Source organism: Ictalurus punctatus, chromosome 2 (assembly GCF_001660625.3).
Source record: "Ictalurus punctatus breed USDA103 chromosome 2, Coco_2.0, whole genome shotgun sequence".
NCBI lineage: Eukaryota > Metazoa > Chordata > Actinopteri > Siluriformes > Ictaluridae > Ictalurus > Ictalurus punctatus.
This window is the reverse complement of record NC_030417.2, coordinates 37,631,597-37,650,329: the sequence shown is the minus strand read 5'-3', so window position 1 is coordinate 37,650,329 and position 18,733 is coordinate 37,631,597. Positions and strand designations below refer to the sequence as shown.

General features: G+C 44.2%; 1 protein-coding gene across 4 annotated transcripts in view; it reads right to left on the bottom strand.

Annotated features, from left to right (window-relative positions):
• Positions 1 to 1,101: 1,101 nt before the first annotated feature.
• Positions 1,102 to 18,733, bottom strand: part of abi3a (ABI family, member 3a) — a 25,744-nt gene continuing 8,112 nt past the window's right edge. Inside the window, exons 3-14 of one of the 4 annotated variants that reach the window (XM_053677978.1) lie at positions 17,234 to 17,413; positions 15,341 to 15,399; positions 13,992 to 14,075; positions 13,622 to 13,884; positions 13,011 to 13,106; positions 12,620 to 12,748; positions 11,364 to 11,456; positions 8,586 to 8,711; positions 7,180 to 8,418; positions 6,133 to 6,207; positions 2,573 to 2,804; positions 1,102 to 1,802 (exon numbers count right to left, since the gene is read on the bottom strand). In XM_053677978.1, coding sequence (XP_053533953.1) covers positions 8,255 to 8,418; positions 8,586 to 8,711; positions 11,364 to 11,456; positions 12,620 to 12,748; positions 13,011 to 13,106; positions 13,622 to 13,884; positions 13,992 to 14,075; positions 15,341 to 15,399; positions 17,234 to 17,413 — 1,194 coding nt within the window. In that variant the 3' untranslated portion in view covers positions 1,102 to 1,802; positions 2,573 to 2,804; positions 6,133 to 6,207; positions 7,180 to 8,254. The remainder of the gene's footprint in view (positions 1,803 to 2,572; positions 2,805 to 6,132; positions 6,208 to 7,179; positions 8,419 to 8,585; positions 8,712 to 11,363; positions 11,457 to 12,619; positions 12,749 to 13,010; positions 13,107 to 13,621; positions 13,885 to 13,991; positions 14,076 to 15,340; positions 15,400 to 17,233; positions 17,414 to 18,733) is intronic. The other 3 variants (XM_053677980.1, XM_053677982.1, XM_053677988.1) reach the window with 3 other exon arrangements.

Below are 18,733 nucleotides of genomic sequence, written 5' to 3'. Positions count from 1 at the left end.
TCATGTTCATGAGTTCTGGAGGCGTTTCTTTTTACTAACACTCACTTTCCCAGCCTTTTGTTGCCCCCGTCCCAACTTTTTGGAGAGGTGTCACGGCCATCGAATTCAAAATGACCTTACTTTTTTCTTAAAACGGTACATTTTCTCAGTTTAATCATTTGATGTTTTCTGTGTTCTGTTGTGAATAACATATGGGTTTATGAGACTTGCAGATCACTGCGTTCTGTTTTTATTTACATCTTACGCAACGTCCCAGCTTTTATATGTTCCCGGTATGCAGTGGGTAGGGACGAGGTGACGTAATGAAGCCAGAAGATTATAAATTGAGGCCATAAGACAACATATTGAGCAATACAAGGCAATACAGCACAGAAGGCTGTGAACGATTATCTTTATTGTTTCACCTTTTGATCTTTTATTTAAACAATTTACAAAAATGGTCTGCTCTCATGGACGTCAAACAATTGCAAACAGAACACAGATGTATCAAAAAAAATATACATCTTTGTTAAATATAGGTGTGCAACAATTACTGGCACCCTTTTAATCGATACTTTGTGCTACGTCGCTTTGCAAAATGTCCAGGTGCTCTGGCAGAAAAACAGCCCCAAAACATTAAAGATCCTCCTCCATATTTAACCGTGGGCATGAGGTACTTTTCCACATGGCTACCTCTCTGTGTGCCAAAACCACCTCTGGTGTTTATTACCAAAAAGCTCTATTCTGGTTTCATCTGAATTCTGGTTTCATCCAATTCCAGGTCGATTCATAACATTTCCAGTCGACTGGAACTTCTTAATCATTGCCCTGATGGTGGAAACGGGCGTTTTCAATGCTTGTGCTGTTTTCTTATAGCCACGCCCCATTGTGTGAAGCTCAACAACCTTTTGCCGCACATCACAGCTATATTCCTCGCTCTTACACATCGTTATGAACGACTAAGGGAGTTTGGCCTTATATGTGTTACCTCATATTTATACCCCTGTGAAACAGGAAGTCATGACTGAACAACTTCCTGTTCCTAGTCATCAGTGTGTACTAAAAATGTTAAAATACACATATTATAAATACGTACATGAATTCAATACCCAGGTAGAAAAATTTCATTCAATTCTTCAATTTATTCGATCGGGCCTGTTTCAGCACGCAGGCTTGATTAGTTGTTAATAAATACTTTTATTATTATTTCAGTATTCGTTTACAAAACAATGACGACGTGGAATAAAACATAGGCAGACAGCGCGTGTATCATTTCATCAAATCAGTTTCATCGCACATGCACGGTAATCAACGTCTCGGTCGATCGAATACGCTCGGGTGCGTTTCTTTTGTTTTTCTTTCTAACTATGACATCCCTTTAATACTTTCATGTGTAAGCGTTACATCCGTCAGACAGCTTCAAAGATAAAAACCTACGCGCAAACCGTCACGTTTTTTTTGTTTTTTTTTAAAAACTAAACATTATTTACACTGTTTCCTGCGCATCGACAAAACCGAGAAAATATATTTAGACGCATTACAAGTATGTACATGAGTTCAATACCCGGGTAGAAAAATAGCAGCTGTGGCTTTTAATCTCCATGATTTGTTCATCGTGGTGTTGGAAGGAAGGAAGGAAGGAAGGAAGGACGTTTTCAGCTCTCTATTGCACAGTTACAGGTCTTCACGTCGCACACGTGTTACTCTGGGCATGTCGAACAGGACGGAGAGATCCGGCCTGAGTCGGAGGAGATGAAGTGTGAACTGTCGGACTCTGTATACGCAGGAGGAGGCTCATGAGGGAAGTCGTCCTTCGCCATCAGCTGCAAAGCACAGACATGGAGAAATGAGCGTGGGGATCATACGTCGTATTGTAACATGGGTTAAACACTAGCAAGCAACGAGGCGTGTGATAACCGCTCGTTTTCTACGCACGTGCGAGACGCTGCGCGACGGAGCGGAATGTTCGAAATTTTTTTTATTCAAATCACGCGCGAGTAAATCCAAACGATAGTCTCGGGCGATTCCTTCGAGCGGTTCTGTCGCGTACGCGGTCCGATGTTTCGTCGCTATACAGATAAAGTTATGAGAAATCGCACGTCGTAAAAGAATCCCTCGATCGCGAGTTGAGATCGGATGATTTAACGGACTACCGGAGACTACCGGAGAGAGTCCTCGCTGCGACGACACTCGCCCAAACGCCACCAATACGGGATAGCAAATACAAACACCTCCAAACACATACGTGGTGACGGCTAAATGGAAACGCTGACGGGGAGAAAAGAAATATCCGGTCGATAACGTAAGCGGGACGTAGCCGGATTCGTAATCGCGGGTCTATCGGAAGAGGATCTTCCCGCGTATAATCTGACGCGGAGAACGCGCGAGTCTGTGAGAGGACTCGGCCGCGATTTCGCTGCGGTACGCTAACATCGGGTACCTGTTTTCATACACACGGAAACTAAAGCCGAGTTCTTTATCGCTCGCTCGGCCTTAATCGTCACGTGTTCTTAGGACGTTCTCACGTCTAGTGCCGAGTTAGACGCGGCGCGTTATTTCTCGGTCTCGGTTCGTGGCGGCGCGTGGGACGTACCTCGTTATAAGGTGGAGGAGGGGCGTGTTGCTGTGGCGTGTCGTATCGGTATTGTGGCGGTACGGTCGGTTGTGCTCCAGACGGTGAAAAGGGGATGATGTAGACAGACGGCTGGGGTCCCTGAGCATGCGCAGACGCTGCCGCCAGCTGTCTCTGTCGCTGCCTCTTCCGCTGTAAACATTTACACAAAGCTGTGCAGAAGATGATCACGGCGAAGGTCGGGATGATGAACCTGCGGAGGAGGACGAGACGAACATTTTAGCGGAAATGGAGATAGAAATGTCTGAAGTTTGATTCTTTTAAAAAAAAAAAAGTTATAAATCAATGCACACATTAGAAGTTTGCGTCTTCTTTAAAAACGAAAAAAACAATGAAACAAACAAGTAATGTATACGAATGTGTTTGAAGTCTGATTTATTTATTATTTTTTTGGTAGCGGTGAAGATGGTGGACTACTGATCAGAAGGTCGTGAGTTCAAATCCCAGCACCACGAATCTGTCAGCGCCGGGCCCTCGAGCGAGGCCCGTAAGCCTCACCTGCTCAGATGTATGAATGAGATAAAGGTAAGTCACTGTGGATAGCGCCGTCCGTCAAATACCGTGAATATAAAATAAATGTATACCATAAGTATAAAGTTTGCTTCTTCTTCTTGAAAAAAAAATGAAATGTACACGTATATGTCCGAAGTTCGATTCTTTAAATAAAAAAAAAAAATCAACGTACGTGTTAAATGTACGAAGTTCGCGTCTTTAAGGAATGTTCAGCGTACACGTAAAAAAGCACGACGTTCGCGTCTTCTTTAAAAAAAAAAAAAAAAAAAAAAACTACAAACAAAACGAGAAATGTACACGTGTACGTCCGGAATTTGATTATTTAAAAAAAAATAATAATAAATTGTAAACTGTACATGTGAACGTACGGAGTTTGCGTCTTCTTTGAAAAATGAAATCGCCCGTACGAGTAAATGTACGACGTTTAATTCATTTCTTTTTTTAAAAAAATAAATAAATAAATAAATAAATAAATGTACACCTAAACGTCTGGGCTTTGCTTATTCTTTAAAAACGGAATGTACGCGTAAACATCTGAATTTTTTTTTTTAAATAAATAAATAAATAAATAAAATCGATAATTGTACATACGGATGTCGGAATTTCTTCTTGAAAAAATTCAACGTACATAAATAACTGAACGTTTGCTTCTGTAGTTCAGCTATGAGGGTAATGATGCTAACAAGTATAGTGCTAACACTAACTGTTGCGTAATATCAGCCATGAGGGTAATGATGCTAACAAGTATAGTGCTAACACTAACTGTTGCGTAATATCAGCTATGAGGGTAATGATGCTAACAAGTATAGCGCTAACACTAACTGTTGCGTAATATCAGCCATGAGGGTAATGATGCTAACAAGTATAGTGCTAACACTAACTGTTGCGTAATATCAGCTATGAGGGTAATGATGCTAACAAGTATAATGCTAACACTAACTGTTGCGTAATATCAGCTATGAGGGTAATGATGCTAACAAGTATAGTGCTAACACTAACTGTTGCGTAATATCAGCTATGAGGGTAATGATGCTAACAAGTATAGTGCTAACACTAACTGTTGCGTAATATCAGCTATGAGGGTAATGATGCTAACAAGTATAGCGCTAACACTAACTGCTGCGTAATATCAGCTATGAGGGTAATGATGCTAACAAGTATAGCGCTAACACTAACTGTTGCGTAATATCAGCTATGAGGGTAATGATGCTAACAAGTATAGTGCTAACACTAACTGTTGCGTAATATCAGCTATGAGGGTAATGATGCTAACAAGTATAGCGCTAACACTAACTGTTGCGTAATATCAGCTATGAGGGTAATGATGCTAGCAAGTATAGCGCTAACACTAACTGTTGCGTAATATCAGCTATGAGGGTAATGATGCTAACAAGTATAGCGCTAACACTAACTGTTGCGTAATATCAGCAATGAGGGTAATGATGCTAACAAGTATAGCGCTAACACTAACTGTTGCGTAATATCAGCAATGAGGGTAATGATGCTAACAAGTATAGCGCTAACACTAACTGTTGCGTAATATCAGCCATGAGGGTAATGATGCTAACAAGTATAGCGCTAACACTAACTGTTGCGTAATATCAGCAATGAGGGTAATGATGCTAACAAGTATAGTGCTAACACTAACTGCTGCGTAATATCAGCTATGAGGGTAATGATGCTAACAAGTATAGTGCTAACACTAACTGTTGCGTAATATCAGCTATGAGGGTAATGATGCTAACAAGTATAATGCTAACACTAACTGTTGCGTAATATCAGCCATGAGGGTAATGATGCTAACAAGTATAGCGCTAACACTAACTGTTGCGTAATATCAGCTATGAGGGTAATGATGCTAGCAAGTATAGTGCTAACACTAACTGTTGCGTAATATCAGCTATGAGGGTAATGATGCTAACAAGTATAATGCTAACACTAACTGTTGCGTAATATCAGCCATGAGGGTAATGATGCTAACAAATATAGCGCTAACACTAACTGTTGCGTAATATCAGCTATGAGGGTAATGATGCTAGCAAGTATAGTGCTAACACTAACTGTTGCATAATATCAGCTATGAGGGTAATGATGCTAACAAGTATAGCGCTAACACTAACTGTTGCGTAATATCAGCTATGAGGGTAATGATGCTAGCAAGTATAGTGCTAACACTAACTGTTGTGTAATATCAGCTATGAGGGTAATGATGCTAACAAGTATAGCGCTAACACTAACTGTTGCGTAATATCAGCTATGAGGGTAATGATGCTAGCAAGTATAATGCTAACACTAACTGTTGCGTAATATCAGCTATGAGGGTAATGATGCTAGCAAGTATAGTGCTAACACTAACTGTTGCGTAATATCATCTATGAGGGTAATGATGCTAACAAGTATAGCGCTAACACTAACTGTTGCGTAATATCAGCTATGAGGGTAATGATGCTAACAAGTATAGCGCTAACACTAACTGTTGCGTAATATCAGCTATGAGGGTAATGATGCTAACAAGTATAATGCTAACACTAACTGTTGCGTAATATCAGCTATGAGGGTAATGATGCTAACAAGTATAGCGCTAACACTAACTGTTGCGTAATATCAGCCATGAGGGTAATGATGCTAACAAGTATAGCGCTAACACTAACTGTTGCGTAATATCAGCCATGAGGGTAATGATGCTAACAAGTATAGCGCTAACACTAACTGTTGCGTAATATCAGCTATGAGGGTAATGATGCTAGCAAGTATAGTGCTAACACTAACTGTTGCGTAATATCAGCCATGAGGGTAATGATGCTAGCAAGTATAGTGCTAACACTAACTGTTCCCCGGAGGCCTCGCCATGTCCGAGGACTGAAACTGTACGGTACGGGGAATGAGACGTCTTTTTAAAAATAAAAAAAGAAAGAAAAAATCCTCTTTTTGGTTCTCAAATCGACCTGGCGTTCAGCGTTGTTATAATAACGTATCGCTGTGATCTCGATCCAGAAAACAAGACTTACTTGAAAACTCGAAAGATCAGGGGGACCGAGTTATCCATCGTATTGCAGATGTGGCGACGTCTTTCGGGGGATCTGCTGAGGAAGTGAAGATGGGGTTTTTTTTAAAAGGATTTATAGATGATACCACAGCACTGTCGAATTCTGAAGGTGTTGGATCATTTCCCAGGACCAGGAGCAGCTCTCCTGGTGTCATTCATCATTAAATATATGAAAAGTCCGACCCCTGGTATATAAAGCTCAGAGCACGGAACGCTTCGTCGCTATTCATTTACACCATAACAGTTTCCCTGTCCTGCGTCGTTATTTACCCGGTTCAGAAGCGGTCACGTGACGGAAAGGCTTGTGTTTACGTTTCTAAATTGAGCCTCGTCGGTCCGAGCGGAACTTTCCGAGCCTCGTGCCAATCCTCGTGTGTTACGTCCGAATCGGGCGAGTCGCATCGATCCTTATCGTCTGTGTCCCGATGCCTCCAGGCCCGATCTATCTGCCGGGAAATAACGGGCGAGGAAACGAGCAGGGTGAGGACGAGCGACCCGTCATTAGCTCGTAAACGCAGCCCGATCTCTACGCGAGTCTCTCACGTGACGACCTTTATCGTGAGAGTCCATCGCCGCTGCCAGTCGTCACGACGTCTTAAACGTCCTGGAAGTCGAAAGCGATTCATCCAGCCCATCGATGGCGGATTAAAAGCGCACGGGACTGCATTTTCCGTCAAACCACTTCCTGTTTCAGGACATTTTACAGCTACTAAATGCACGCGAGATCGTATCTGAGGCGTTAAAATTTGGAAAATAAATAAATAAATATGGAAAAATCTTCCTATCAGGCGTCGTTGATCACCGGGTGTTACGTTTTAAAGAAAGAAATCCACGCCAGAACTGCTTCATTTACAGCTTAAAACCTACAGCGCAAAGATGATCACATGAGTAAACATTTACGAGAACATGTTCGAGTGCTACAACGCTTCAGCCGGATAAAGCGTCTCTTGATATTCCAAAAATATCCACGCGGACTTTCCATCCCACACACTCTGAACACACGTCTTACCTGAAGGGCCGCAGGTGAGCAGGTGAGCAGGTGATCTCGTCTGGCCCGGTACTCAGACGTCGAGGGAGTCTTATCATGAAGAAGTGCACTCTTGGCTACACACACCTGAGTGTTTATTACCACATCGTGCTGGTTAAAGTCACAGTGCCTGCTCTCGCGGTGTCTTCAAAATAAAGACTGTAAGGCAGGTTAGGCTCGTTCCTGAGCGCCCAAGCACGGAGGTTACACACACACACACACACACACTCTTTATCAGCTGTTAGAACATGTCTGTTGTTTATTTTCCATCCTCTAGTAGCAGTCATAACACTTATCCCGGATATTTATCCTGAAATCACAGCACTGTCCTTCACACTCACACGCTGGGACCTTTAAAACCAGCGACGTGTCGTTTTTCACGCCCTCTGCTGCATGTAAGATGAACTGCAATCCCAGTAAATAAAAATAAAAACATCGGAAATTCTTTCCTTTTCTCACAAACTTCCTCCAGAGGTGCTGTTTAAAGAGTAAAACTAAACGATGCACTACCGTACACGTGAAAAAAAGAGCGTCAAACGTAACACGTGAAGTGTAAAAAAACAGATCGGACTCGACTCCCAGAGCGAACTCGTCCAGTTCCACGTACAGACATTTTATTAACGAAGACGACCCAGCTGGTTTACACATCATCCGCCGTTTTTGTTTTTTTTTTTTTTTTTAAACAAAAAGGAAACACGCCACAGCAAAGCATTCTGGGAAAGTGGTGCTCTCACGTGAGCGCGATGCCTCTCTCGATTGACTCGGGTTCATCCGTCTGTTAGTTGGTGTTAATAAATACTTCAGTTATTTCAGTGTTAATGAAAAAAGAACCACGATGATAGTGAGAAACACAGGCAGACGGCGCATTTAGAATTTTATCGAATCAGTTTGTCTCATATACACAGTAATCAAACATACATTTGCATATCTCTGAATACCACCAATCATCCTTTTGCTAGATATGTATATATATATATATATATATATATATATATATATATATATATGTTGTTTTTTTTAATCCGCGTACTGATGTTTTGCCATAAATCGTTCTCATTTAGCTCATGGTCGCTACGTAGTTTCCGGGGAAGAACCCGTTCACGCCGTTCAGGACGCCCTCGCACCAGCCGTCATCGTTCCTCCTGGTCAGGTAGATCACGTCTCCTTCCTGAAAGCTCAGTTCTTCCGGTTTGTCTTGTTCATAGCTGTAGAGCGCCACCACTTGGTGGGGGAAAAAAAAAAAGAAAAAGAAATGACAATGAGCTTCTCCCAAAACGTCTGGAGATTAGCATTAGCGTTAGCGTCAGCGTCCGTTATTTCTCACTACAAGTCGAATAAAGTGGGGAAAAAGACAACAACGATTTGACATATTCAGTGCGGTGTTCTACCTTTCTCCAGGTACTGAGCAGGAGCAGAGTTGTCGTAGTCCATGGGTGGAGGTAAAGGAGGAATGTCCTCGAAACCATCCACGCAGTCCGCGGATGGAGGCGGAGGAGGGGCCGGAATCTCCAGGTCTAAATATGATTCATATAAAGCGACGTCATGTCAATCTGTCGAGGCGATCTGTGCAATTCGCATACTCTACACGGCCACAAGTTTGTGGACACCTGACCATCAAACACATGAGCATCATACGTGATTATACATCATGTCAGAATGGAAAAGATCGAGGTGATATATGTGTGTGAGCTCTATGGACCCCGTGTTTGAACAAGCAAAGCGAAGCTTAAGTCATCTAGGCTAGAACTTACTCTGTTCTACACAAGACTATAGCCTGCTGCACTAACAGCTGGCTTAACTACATCAAAGTTAACTTTTCTTCTGCCTAAGCTTAGGCTTCGTCTGCACACACTGGAGCTCCAAGCTGGGGCTTATTATGCCCAAAGTGACGCTTCTTCTGCTCACACTGAGGCCTCTGTTCGCCCAGGCTGGGGCTTCTTCCACCTAAGCTGAGGCTTTTTCTACCCATATCGAGTATTCTTCGGCTCAAGCTGGGACATCCACCCAAACAAGGGCTTTTCCTCAAGCTGGGGCTTCAAGCCAAGCATGTTTCTCTTCAACCTGGGGCTTCTGCCCATTCTGGGGCTTGCTCTACCCAAGCTAGAGCTTCTTCCGTATCAATCGAGGCTTCTTATGACCAAGCTGGGGCTTATTGTACCTCTACTGGGGCCTCTTCTCCACATGCAGAGACTTCTTTTGCCCAGCCTGGGGTTTCTTCTTGTCCATGCTAGGGCTTCTGGCCAAGGCGGGGCTTCAATCTGGGTTCTCTTCTGCACAACCTGAGGTTTCAAGCTGGATCTTCTTCTGCCCTGACCGAGGCTTCTTTTGTCCGAGCTGAAGCCTCAAGCTGGGCCTTTCCTTTCCCAAACTGGGGATCTTCCACCCAAACCAAGGCTTTGTCTAGACTTCCTGATGCTTCTTTCGCCCAGGCTGGGGCTTTATCCTTCTAGGATATGGCTCTTTCTGCCTAAATCGAGGCTTCTTTCGTCCAAGCAGGGGCTTCATACACCCATGCTGAGACTTCTTCCGGCCAAGCTGGTGCTCCTACTGCATCTTTTCCCACGCCAGGACTCCTCCCACCAAAGTTGGGGTGTCTTTCGGCAAAAGCAGGGGCTTCTCCTGCCTAATCTGGGGTTTCCTTCCCAAAGCCGGGGCTTCTTACACCAAAGTTATGGCTAAACATTAGAACTACAATTTAAACAACCCCAGTGAAGTGAAATAAATGTAATATAATGTTCTCAGCACTGCATGATGTCTTAAAGTTCTCTACAAAAAGATATGATCGCGGATATTTATTTATTTATTTATTTATTTATTTAACTCGAGCACAAGTAAGAAAGAACAGGTGTAAGACATGCTCTTTAGGCTTGCTTTAAAGGAGAGGAGGAGGAGGGGGAAAATCACTCAGTGCTGCCTTTAACACACCTTTGTTGACTTCCCGTTCGATTCAGAAGCGAGAATCAGCTACGTCACATGACTGTAAACTCGCAAGGCAAAGGTGGAGATAACAGCTGTCTATTATATCACGTAACACGGTGAAGGGCCGAATTAGAAGGTCAAAGGTCAAATCTTTCAAAACATGAAGCCTTTTCTTTCTTTCTTTCTTTCTTTCTCTCGTTTACATTTACAAACAATATATGACGCGTTTGCATCCTAGTGCATTCTGGGTAAATTCTGTTTCTGTCAGCCGCACCACTAGATCCGGTTTTTATTTTGTTGTTGTTTTTTTTACTTCTCGGCTCAAAACAGGTCTTATCATACAATACTCTCGTCTCGCGCGTCCTCACTTTCTTTCCTTTCAACGCCGGATGTCAATCTTTCTTTCCTTCCTTTTTCGTCCTCTCGCTTTCCTTGGTTTCTTTTTTCACTCCCTCTTCTTTCTCGTCCGCAGTTCATTTATCTTCAAGTTCTTTCTTTCTTTTTTTATTTTTCACCCTCACTTTGTGTCTGACTCTAAAATTTTCTTCCTTTCTCCCTCTCTCTTTTTTTAATGCTCAAGCTCTGGCAATTCCTCTGCCCAAGCTAGGGCTTCATCTTCTTCTTCTTTTCGTTTCTTCTTTCATCCTCTTCCCTTTCCCTTGCTTATTTCGTTCAATCTCGCGTTCTGCCTTCCTTTCACGTCTCTCTCTTTCTTTCATTTGATTTGATTTGGGTCTTGCCAACTGGCCCATGGCTGCGACATCGCTGAGATTCGAACTCGTGCTCTCCCGACGTTTGTGTCTTTCTTTCTTTCTTTCTTTCTTCCATTTCTTTTCACTCAGTGGCATTAGCTGATCTAGCCGGGTAACGCACGAAGATGATCAGTTTGCTAACGGTAACGCTACCTATTGATTTTGTTAGTTCAAATAAATAGCAAACCAGTAGTCAAGTTTGCTAGGTAGCTAGCTGATAAACTATAGGAGACGTCACATGATTAAAGCATCCAATCAGAATGAACTCTGGCTCCGCTCTTGTTGACACAGGAACACCTGTTCCTAAATGTAAGGTGTTTACGTGTACAGCCGTTACGATGGCGAGTGTACTCAGGAGGAGTCACACGGGGGCGTGGACTAGGAAGTGTGTTGGAAACAGTGCTGAAAAAGAGGCGGGGAACACAGAGAGAGAGAGAGGGAGAGAGGGAGAGAGAGAGAGAGAGAGAGAGAGAGCGAGCAGGCACTCAGACTTACCCAGATGCTGCAGCCGAGTGGGAATCCGGCACAGAGAGCTCAAAGTGGGAGGAGCCAGAGGAGGCGGGTATGGAGGGGGCGGGGGGATAATGACTGACAGGCGAGCGCAGAGAAACAGGCCAATCGTGTTCAGCATTTATTTATTTATTTATGACAGAACGTTTTAAATCAGTTTGAAACAATATAACTACTGACTGTTTCTCTCGCACTTCACGCTCTTTCTTTCTTTTTATTTTAATCCTTTCGTTCTCGTTCTTCCCCCCTCCTTGCGTTTTATTTTCCTCTCACCTTCCATCTTTCGAACATTATTAGCATTCGATTTCTTTATCTCTCTCTCTCTCTCTCTCTCTCTCTTTCTCTCATTCTCTGTCTCTCTCTCCATCTCTCTATCTCTCTCTTTCTCTCTCTCTCTCGTTCTCTGTCTCTATCTCTCTCTCTCTATCTCTATCTCTCTCGTTCTCTGTCTCTATCTCTCTCTCTATCTCTCCATCTTTCTCGTTCTCTCTCTATCTCTCTCGTTCTCTGTCTCTATCTCTCTCTCTATCTCTCTATCTTTCTCGTTCTCTCTCTCTCTATCTCTCTCTCTCTCTCTTTCTCTCGTTCTCTGTCTCTATCTCTCTCTCTATCTCTATCTCTCTCGTTCTCTGTCTCTATCTCTCTCTCTATCTCTCTATCTTTCTCGTTCTCTCTCTCTCTAGTTCTCTATCTCTCTTTCTCTCTCTATCTCTATCTCTAACTCTCTCTATTTCTATCTCTCTCTCTTTCTCTCCCTATCTCTCTCTTTCTCTCTATCTCTATCTCTCTCGTTCTGTCTCTATCTCTCTATCTCTTTCTCCATCTCTCTCTCCATCTCTTTCTCTCTCTCTCTCTCTCTATATATATATATATTCCTCTTTTCTTTCTTTTGCTCTCCCTTGCTGTCGTTCTCTCTTTCTTCTCTTCAAGTTCAAATCTTTTTCAGGGTTTCCTTCGTTCTTTTTTGACTTTTCTCCATAACCTTTCATAACTTCATAAAAATTCTTTCAATTACTTTAGTCCCGTCATAAAATTCATAAAACCATCCATGAAAAAACATATTCATAAAAACTCCTTATAACTGCTGTAATAAATGAGTTCTGGGAGTTTTATTGTGTGTGTGTGTGTGTGTGTGTGTGTGTGTGTGTGTGTGTGGGGCTCGTAGTTTACTCGTCTCTGCTCTATTGTGTGAGCTAACTGAAGGGTTTAATGCTGTGTTCCAGGGTGACTCTGGCTCTTACGTGATTGGCTGTTGGGCAGGAAGAGCGAGCGTGTATGCAGCGGGCGGGGGGCGGAGCCTGAGCGGAGCCGTAGAGAGAGAGAGCGGGTACTGGGAGGGCGACGCCCTCGAGAATGGCGAGAGCGACGAGCTGAACACAGAAAGATGTCAGCTTACAGACACGCACATGGACGGGTGCAAGGGCATGCACGCGCACACACACACACACACACACACACACACACACACAGAGCGCTGGAATGAAACAACCATTAAGATGAACTCATGCAGACTGATCAGCGGAGGCTGATTGGAAATAAACACAAACATTGCTACAATACACAGAATACACACTCACACACTCATCACACTGCTGCACATTCACACTCGGAGTCTGAGCAGGCGTTCTGTACCTTCTCCGTTCTCAAGGGAGTGTGGAGGAGGAGGAGGAGGAGCAGGAATATAGAATCCGTCAGTGTCTGGAGGAGGAAGGCCGTTCTCTTCAGGCACTGTGGAACCAAACATCGTTTTAAACACTAAAGGTCACCTAAACTCCTAAAGGTCATCTTAAACACTGTTTCACAAAGAAACACAGGGAACTTCAATAGAGCACGATAGAGGAAGAAGTTCTACACGGAGAACAATGGTGCCCTCTAGTGGTCCAAGGTGAAACTGCGCCTTAAACACTATTTCAGCATCTAAAGGTCATCATAAACACTATTTCAGCATCTCAAGGTCATCATAAACACTATTTCAGCATCTCAAGGTCATCATAAACACTATTTCAGCATCTCAAGGTCATAATAAACACTATTTCAGCATCTAAAGGTCATCATAAACACTATTTCAGCATCTCAAGGTCATCATAAACACTATTTCAGCATCTCAAGGTCATCATAAACACTATTTCAGCATCTAAAGGTCACCATAAACACTATTTCAGCATCTAAAGGTCATCATAAACACTATTTCAGCATCTCAAGGTCATCATAAACACTATTTCAGCATCTAATTGGAGACTCACCTGTCTCCAGTGGTGGAGCGGGGTCTTGATCAAGGTTCTCATCCATAGGATTCACAGGCGGAGGAGGGAGGAATTCACACATGTCGGGGGGAGGAGCAGGGGGTGGAGCTACAACAATCTCAGCCCCTGACCCTTCTTCTCTGTCCATCGGTGGTGGCGGGGGCGGAGCCGTGTCCTCCAGCAGCGTGCTGATGATGTCGGCCTCGGGGGTCAGGGGCCAGCTGGGCACGACTGGAGGAGGAACGGCTTTACCGAAACTGGAGCTGCACGAAGATTAGACAAAATGGCTGACATTAGTCATGAATGGACAAATGTTTATTTACATCACGATGATGTAGAAGCAGTTCTCAGCAGAGTTAAATATTCTTACGTCGTGGATTTGTCATTGAGAGAGGTAACAGATGCTCCACGAGTCAAAGTGGGAGCCACGGGACACTCCGTGGGACGGTTCCTACTGCAAAAACACACACACACACACACACACACACACACGTTCCATTTTTTGGTTTCTAGAAGCTTTTACCTATTACTATTACTGCGATTTCTGCAACGTTGCTGTAGTCCTAAATGACCGAGTACAATATTTTTGTCTCATTTGTTTCACTGCGATCTCTTTATCTATCTCTTTGAGGGTTCACAAACTTTCAAGCACCACCGAATTAAAAAAAAAAACAACAAAAAAAAAGACACTTCTCTGTTTGTCGGCGCGCTGACGGCAACCGAAACTGAACAATGAACCTGTGACTAAAGGCTTTATTAAGCGGTGGCGTGCAGAGGAAGTGGAAAGACACGCGGCTCAATCAACTTCCTGATTAAGAGCGGTTCTCAGAGCGCAGAGGAAGAGGAACTGATGAAAGCGGTGCAGGCTCAGCAGTACGGTATACGCTCTCTCGCGCACACACACACACACACACGTACAACAGTACGCTGTCGGAAAAAAAAGCCCCATGACGTAAGAGACGTCAGATCGTTCTACATCGTCCGTTAGCGTAGCGCGCGTTTATATTAACGCCTGCGTTCTAATACTTTTGTTTCTATAGTAACGGCGTGTTCACGGAGACTCGTTTAACAGCTACCACACGTGAACAGAGTGAAAGAACGTGTCACGCCGTGGCTACGGAGACGTCTATCGAGCGTCAGTGTCAGCGCTCTTTATAACAGTAAAGCTGTAGGTTTTTGTTTTGTTTTGTTTTTTTACGTCGCGTCGTAAAACTTTACGCTTCCCGACATCTTCGGGACGGCGGAGTTTACGCCTCGACGGCTTGCGAATAGCTTCGCGCGAGATAGAAACCATACATATATTATTTTCGCTGCGATGACGGGAGAGAGGACCGAAACGAACTCGGACATTCCGCGACATTAAACGTAGCTGGAAACGGATAAAAAGTGTGACGTCATTCTTCAATTGATAAATGATATATATATATAAATATTATCGCGGAAACGGAACGCGCAGACGAGCAACAGGCAGGATATTCACGGGAGCTTCGTGTGTATGTCCTCGTTTGGATAAAAGCGCCTAAATGAATAAATAAATAAACGAATAAATATAAACGTGAATTCGAGACGCGGAGAGACACTCTAAAGAGAAACAATATCCTGAAGCTGGGATGAAAGTCCGCCGTATCCTGGTAGAGGTGTTCCGGCGGTTGTTATTTGTACGGCTGGGAGACGTGTTACCCCTGTGTGTGAGGGCGTGTCCCGGGGTGCGTGGCGTACCTGAGCGTGCCGCCGTGTTTGCGGTTGATGGTGGCTTTTCTTTCCTGTGGCTTCGAGTCCTGCGAGGAAACACAGATCATCACAGACCGTAAATTATCATCACACCTATAACACGCCCTCCTCGTGCTCCGCCCTCTCGTCGACAACGTGCTTCATACGGATTTCATATTCACAGCAGGGTGTTTGATGCAGGAATGTTTTTAACTTGACGTCGGTGTCGTATTCTGAACCGACTCTGAGCTCATCTTCACAGCTGCTGTTTCATTTAGAAACAACTGCGTGTGTGTGTGCGTGTGTGTGTGTGTGTGTGTGTGTGTGTGTGTGTGTGTGTGTGTGTGTGTCTTGATGGACATGGGTGTTACTTTCATTTGTGCCGTTTATATTTGCAGAATTGAGTGTGAACACATCACATTCTTTCACACAGTAACAGTGTGTGTGTGTTTGTGTGTGTGTGAGTGTGTGTGTGTGTGTGTGTGTGTGTGTGTGTGTGTCCCAGATTCAGGACGGATTGGCGCAGGCATCAGTGAACCTAATGAGTTTGCACAGCACCAATTCATTCCTCTCGCCGTTTCCCACGGTGCTTTGGTGGTCACCGGCCAGCCTGTGTGTGTGTGTGTGTGTGTGTGTGTGTGAGTGTGTGAGTGTGTGTGTGTGTGTGTGTGTGTGTGTGTGCGCATTTGAGAACAGACCGGAATGAGAGACGAAGGCATAAAGGCGTAGACGTACTTTGAATGTGCATTTGTCTCTGTGTGTGTGTGTGTGTGTGTGTGTGTGTGTGTGTGTGTGTGTGTGTGTGTGTGCTGTTAATTGCTGTCAATCCCTTTGGCTTTAAATGCAGGATGTGGTGAAGAGTGTTAGGTCGGAAATGTCACGTCACACTGTGCAGAAATACAAAGACCCATCGCTTGAGAATGTCAACAACACATATCAAAGTAACTAAGCGAGACGTGAAGAGGTTTCCAGGAAGTGAACACCTTACTACTTCCTGTACACGTCGTAACTGGGCGTTTCTCTTCCAAAACCGAAGCGCAGAGAATAAGTCCGAGACGATTCAAGTAGAGGCAGACCGGTATACGAACCGAAGATACGAACGAGGGGGTGTGTAATGCTCAACGGTGCAGGCTGATGAATCACGTAAGCCCCGCCCCTTCGGTAAAAACAGCCAATCACAATACGGCTGAGCAGAAAACGTCTCACGGTCCTCTCGGGTTCTTACACCGACTCTTCTTACACCGAGCGCTCTGCTTCTTACGTCATGGAGAAACGCCCATGCGCTGTTGCCATAGCAACCTAGAAAATACTGGGGGGGGGGGGGGGGGGGGGTTGTTGTTGTTTTTTTGGAAACGCCCCGCCGATAAGAACGCTTTCAAAACCGTGTTGAAAGACGACAGCGAGGTTGGATTCTCAGATCTGATTGGTCAGAAGGTTGTTGTTTTTTTTTACGGTATCTTTGTGAGAGCGCACGACTCGGACGGTGGTTCGGTCTGTAGCACGAACGTCGGGTTTATAACAACGCGCTCGTTATGGTTTCTATAGCGACGGCTCGTACGCAGGGACACGCTCCGTATAATCTAATACTAATAATAAACCTTTTTGTATATATAGTTATTTCTTAGTAATTTATCAACAAATGACCTTGAGCAAGGCCGTTAACCCTCTCTGCTCCAGGGGGCGCTGTATCACGGCTGACCCTGCGCCCTGACCCCGTCTTCCTCACAGGCTGGGGTAAGAAGAACAGAATTTCACCGTGCTGTGATGTATACGTGACGAAAAACCGCACGGCGTAAACTCTTCCGTCCTGACACCGGAGACTCCTTCCTTAAATGCTACACAAACGTCTGTGTGGAGAAAACATGGCCACGCCGACGTGTGTGTGGAGTGTGTGTGCGGTACCTTCATGCCGTGCCCCAGCGTGTCCAGGCCGCTGTAGGAGATGGGCGTACGGCTGTATTTGGGTTTGGGATCTTTGCTGGAGGCGGGTGGGATGACTTTACCGCTCCTCGTGTATCTCTTAGCCACGGTGAAGGCGCCGATCTCTCGACGTGCTACCTTCTCCCGGTGCATGTCCACGGTCTGCACACACACACACACACACACACACACACACACACACAGGTTGAACAGTTCACACACAGCACACGTCCTGACCTGGAAACGCACATTATACATGTGGACCTGTGAGCGTTGGGCCTGAGGTCCTGAACGTCTGGGGGTTTTCGGGTTCCCGTGAGATGGAATTGAAAAGGAAGTCTCCTGAGATCTGAACTCACAGCCTCCGGGACTCTGGCACAGAACCTCAAGCACTGAGCCCCAACTTTCCCCTCTTTATTCACCACTGAGAGGCTCCCGGAGTGACCCACTTCTTTCCTTCTCGCTTTCTTTCCTCGCTAAGCTTGGAAAGGGAAGAGGAAATAAAGAAAGCAAGAAAGAAAGAAAAAAGAAATGAAGAGAAAGAAAGAAAGAAATGAGAAGAGAAGAGAAAACGGAAAGGAAGAGAAGCGAATGAAAGAGAAGAGAAAAGAGAGAAAGGAGGACAGGGAGAACGAGAGGAGACGAGAAGAGAAAGACAGAAAGAAAGAAAGAGAGAAAGAAAGAAAGAGAGAAAGAAAGAAAGAGAGAAAGAAAGAAAGGAAAGAGCAGAGAAGAGAAAGAAAGAAAGAAAGAAAAGAGAAAGAAAGAAAGAAAGAAAGAAAGACAGAAAGAAAGGAAAGAGAAGAGAAAGAAAGAAAGAAAGAAAGAAAGAAAGAAAGGAAAGAGAAGAGAAAGAAAGAAAGAAAGAAAGGAAAGAGCAGAGAAAGAAAGAAAGGAAACAGAAAAGAAAGAAAAGAGAAAGAAAGAAAGACAGAAAGAAAGAAAGAGAGAAAGAAAGAAAGGAAAGAGAAAAGAAAGGAAAGAGCAGAGAAGAGAAAGAAAGAAAGAAAGAAAGAAAGAAAGAAAGAAAGAAAGAAAGAAAGAAAGAAAGGGAAGAGTGGAGAAGAGAAAGAAAGAAAGAAAGAAAGAAAGAAAGAAAGGAAAGAGAAGAGAAAGAAAGAAAGAAAGAAAGAAAGAAAGAAAGGAAAGAGCAGAGAAGAGAAAGAAAGAAAGGAAAGAGAAAGAAAGGGAAGAGAGAGAGAGAAATTTATGTGAACACTTCTGAGGGAAATGTTGATGTTCTGGATGTCCTTCATGACTCTGCTGTTCCACTCCAGTGTGCGGGTTCTGGCTCTGTGCGGGTTCTGGTTCTAGCTCTGTGCTGGTTCTGGCTCTGTGCGGGTTCTGGCTCTGTGCAGGTTCTAGCTCTGTGCGGGTTCTGGCTCTGTGCGGGTTCTGGCTCTGTGCGGGTTCTGGTTCTAGCTCTGTGCGGGTTCTGGCTCTGTGCAGGTTCTAGCTCTGTGCGGGTTCTGGCTCTGTGCG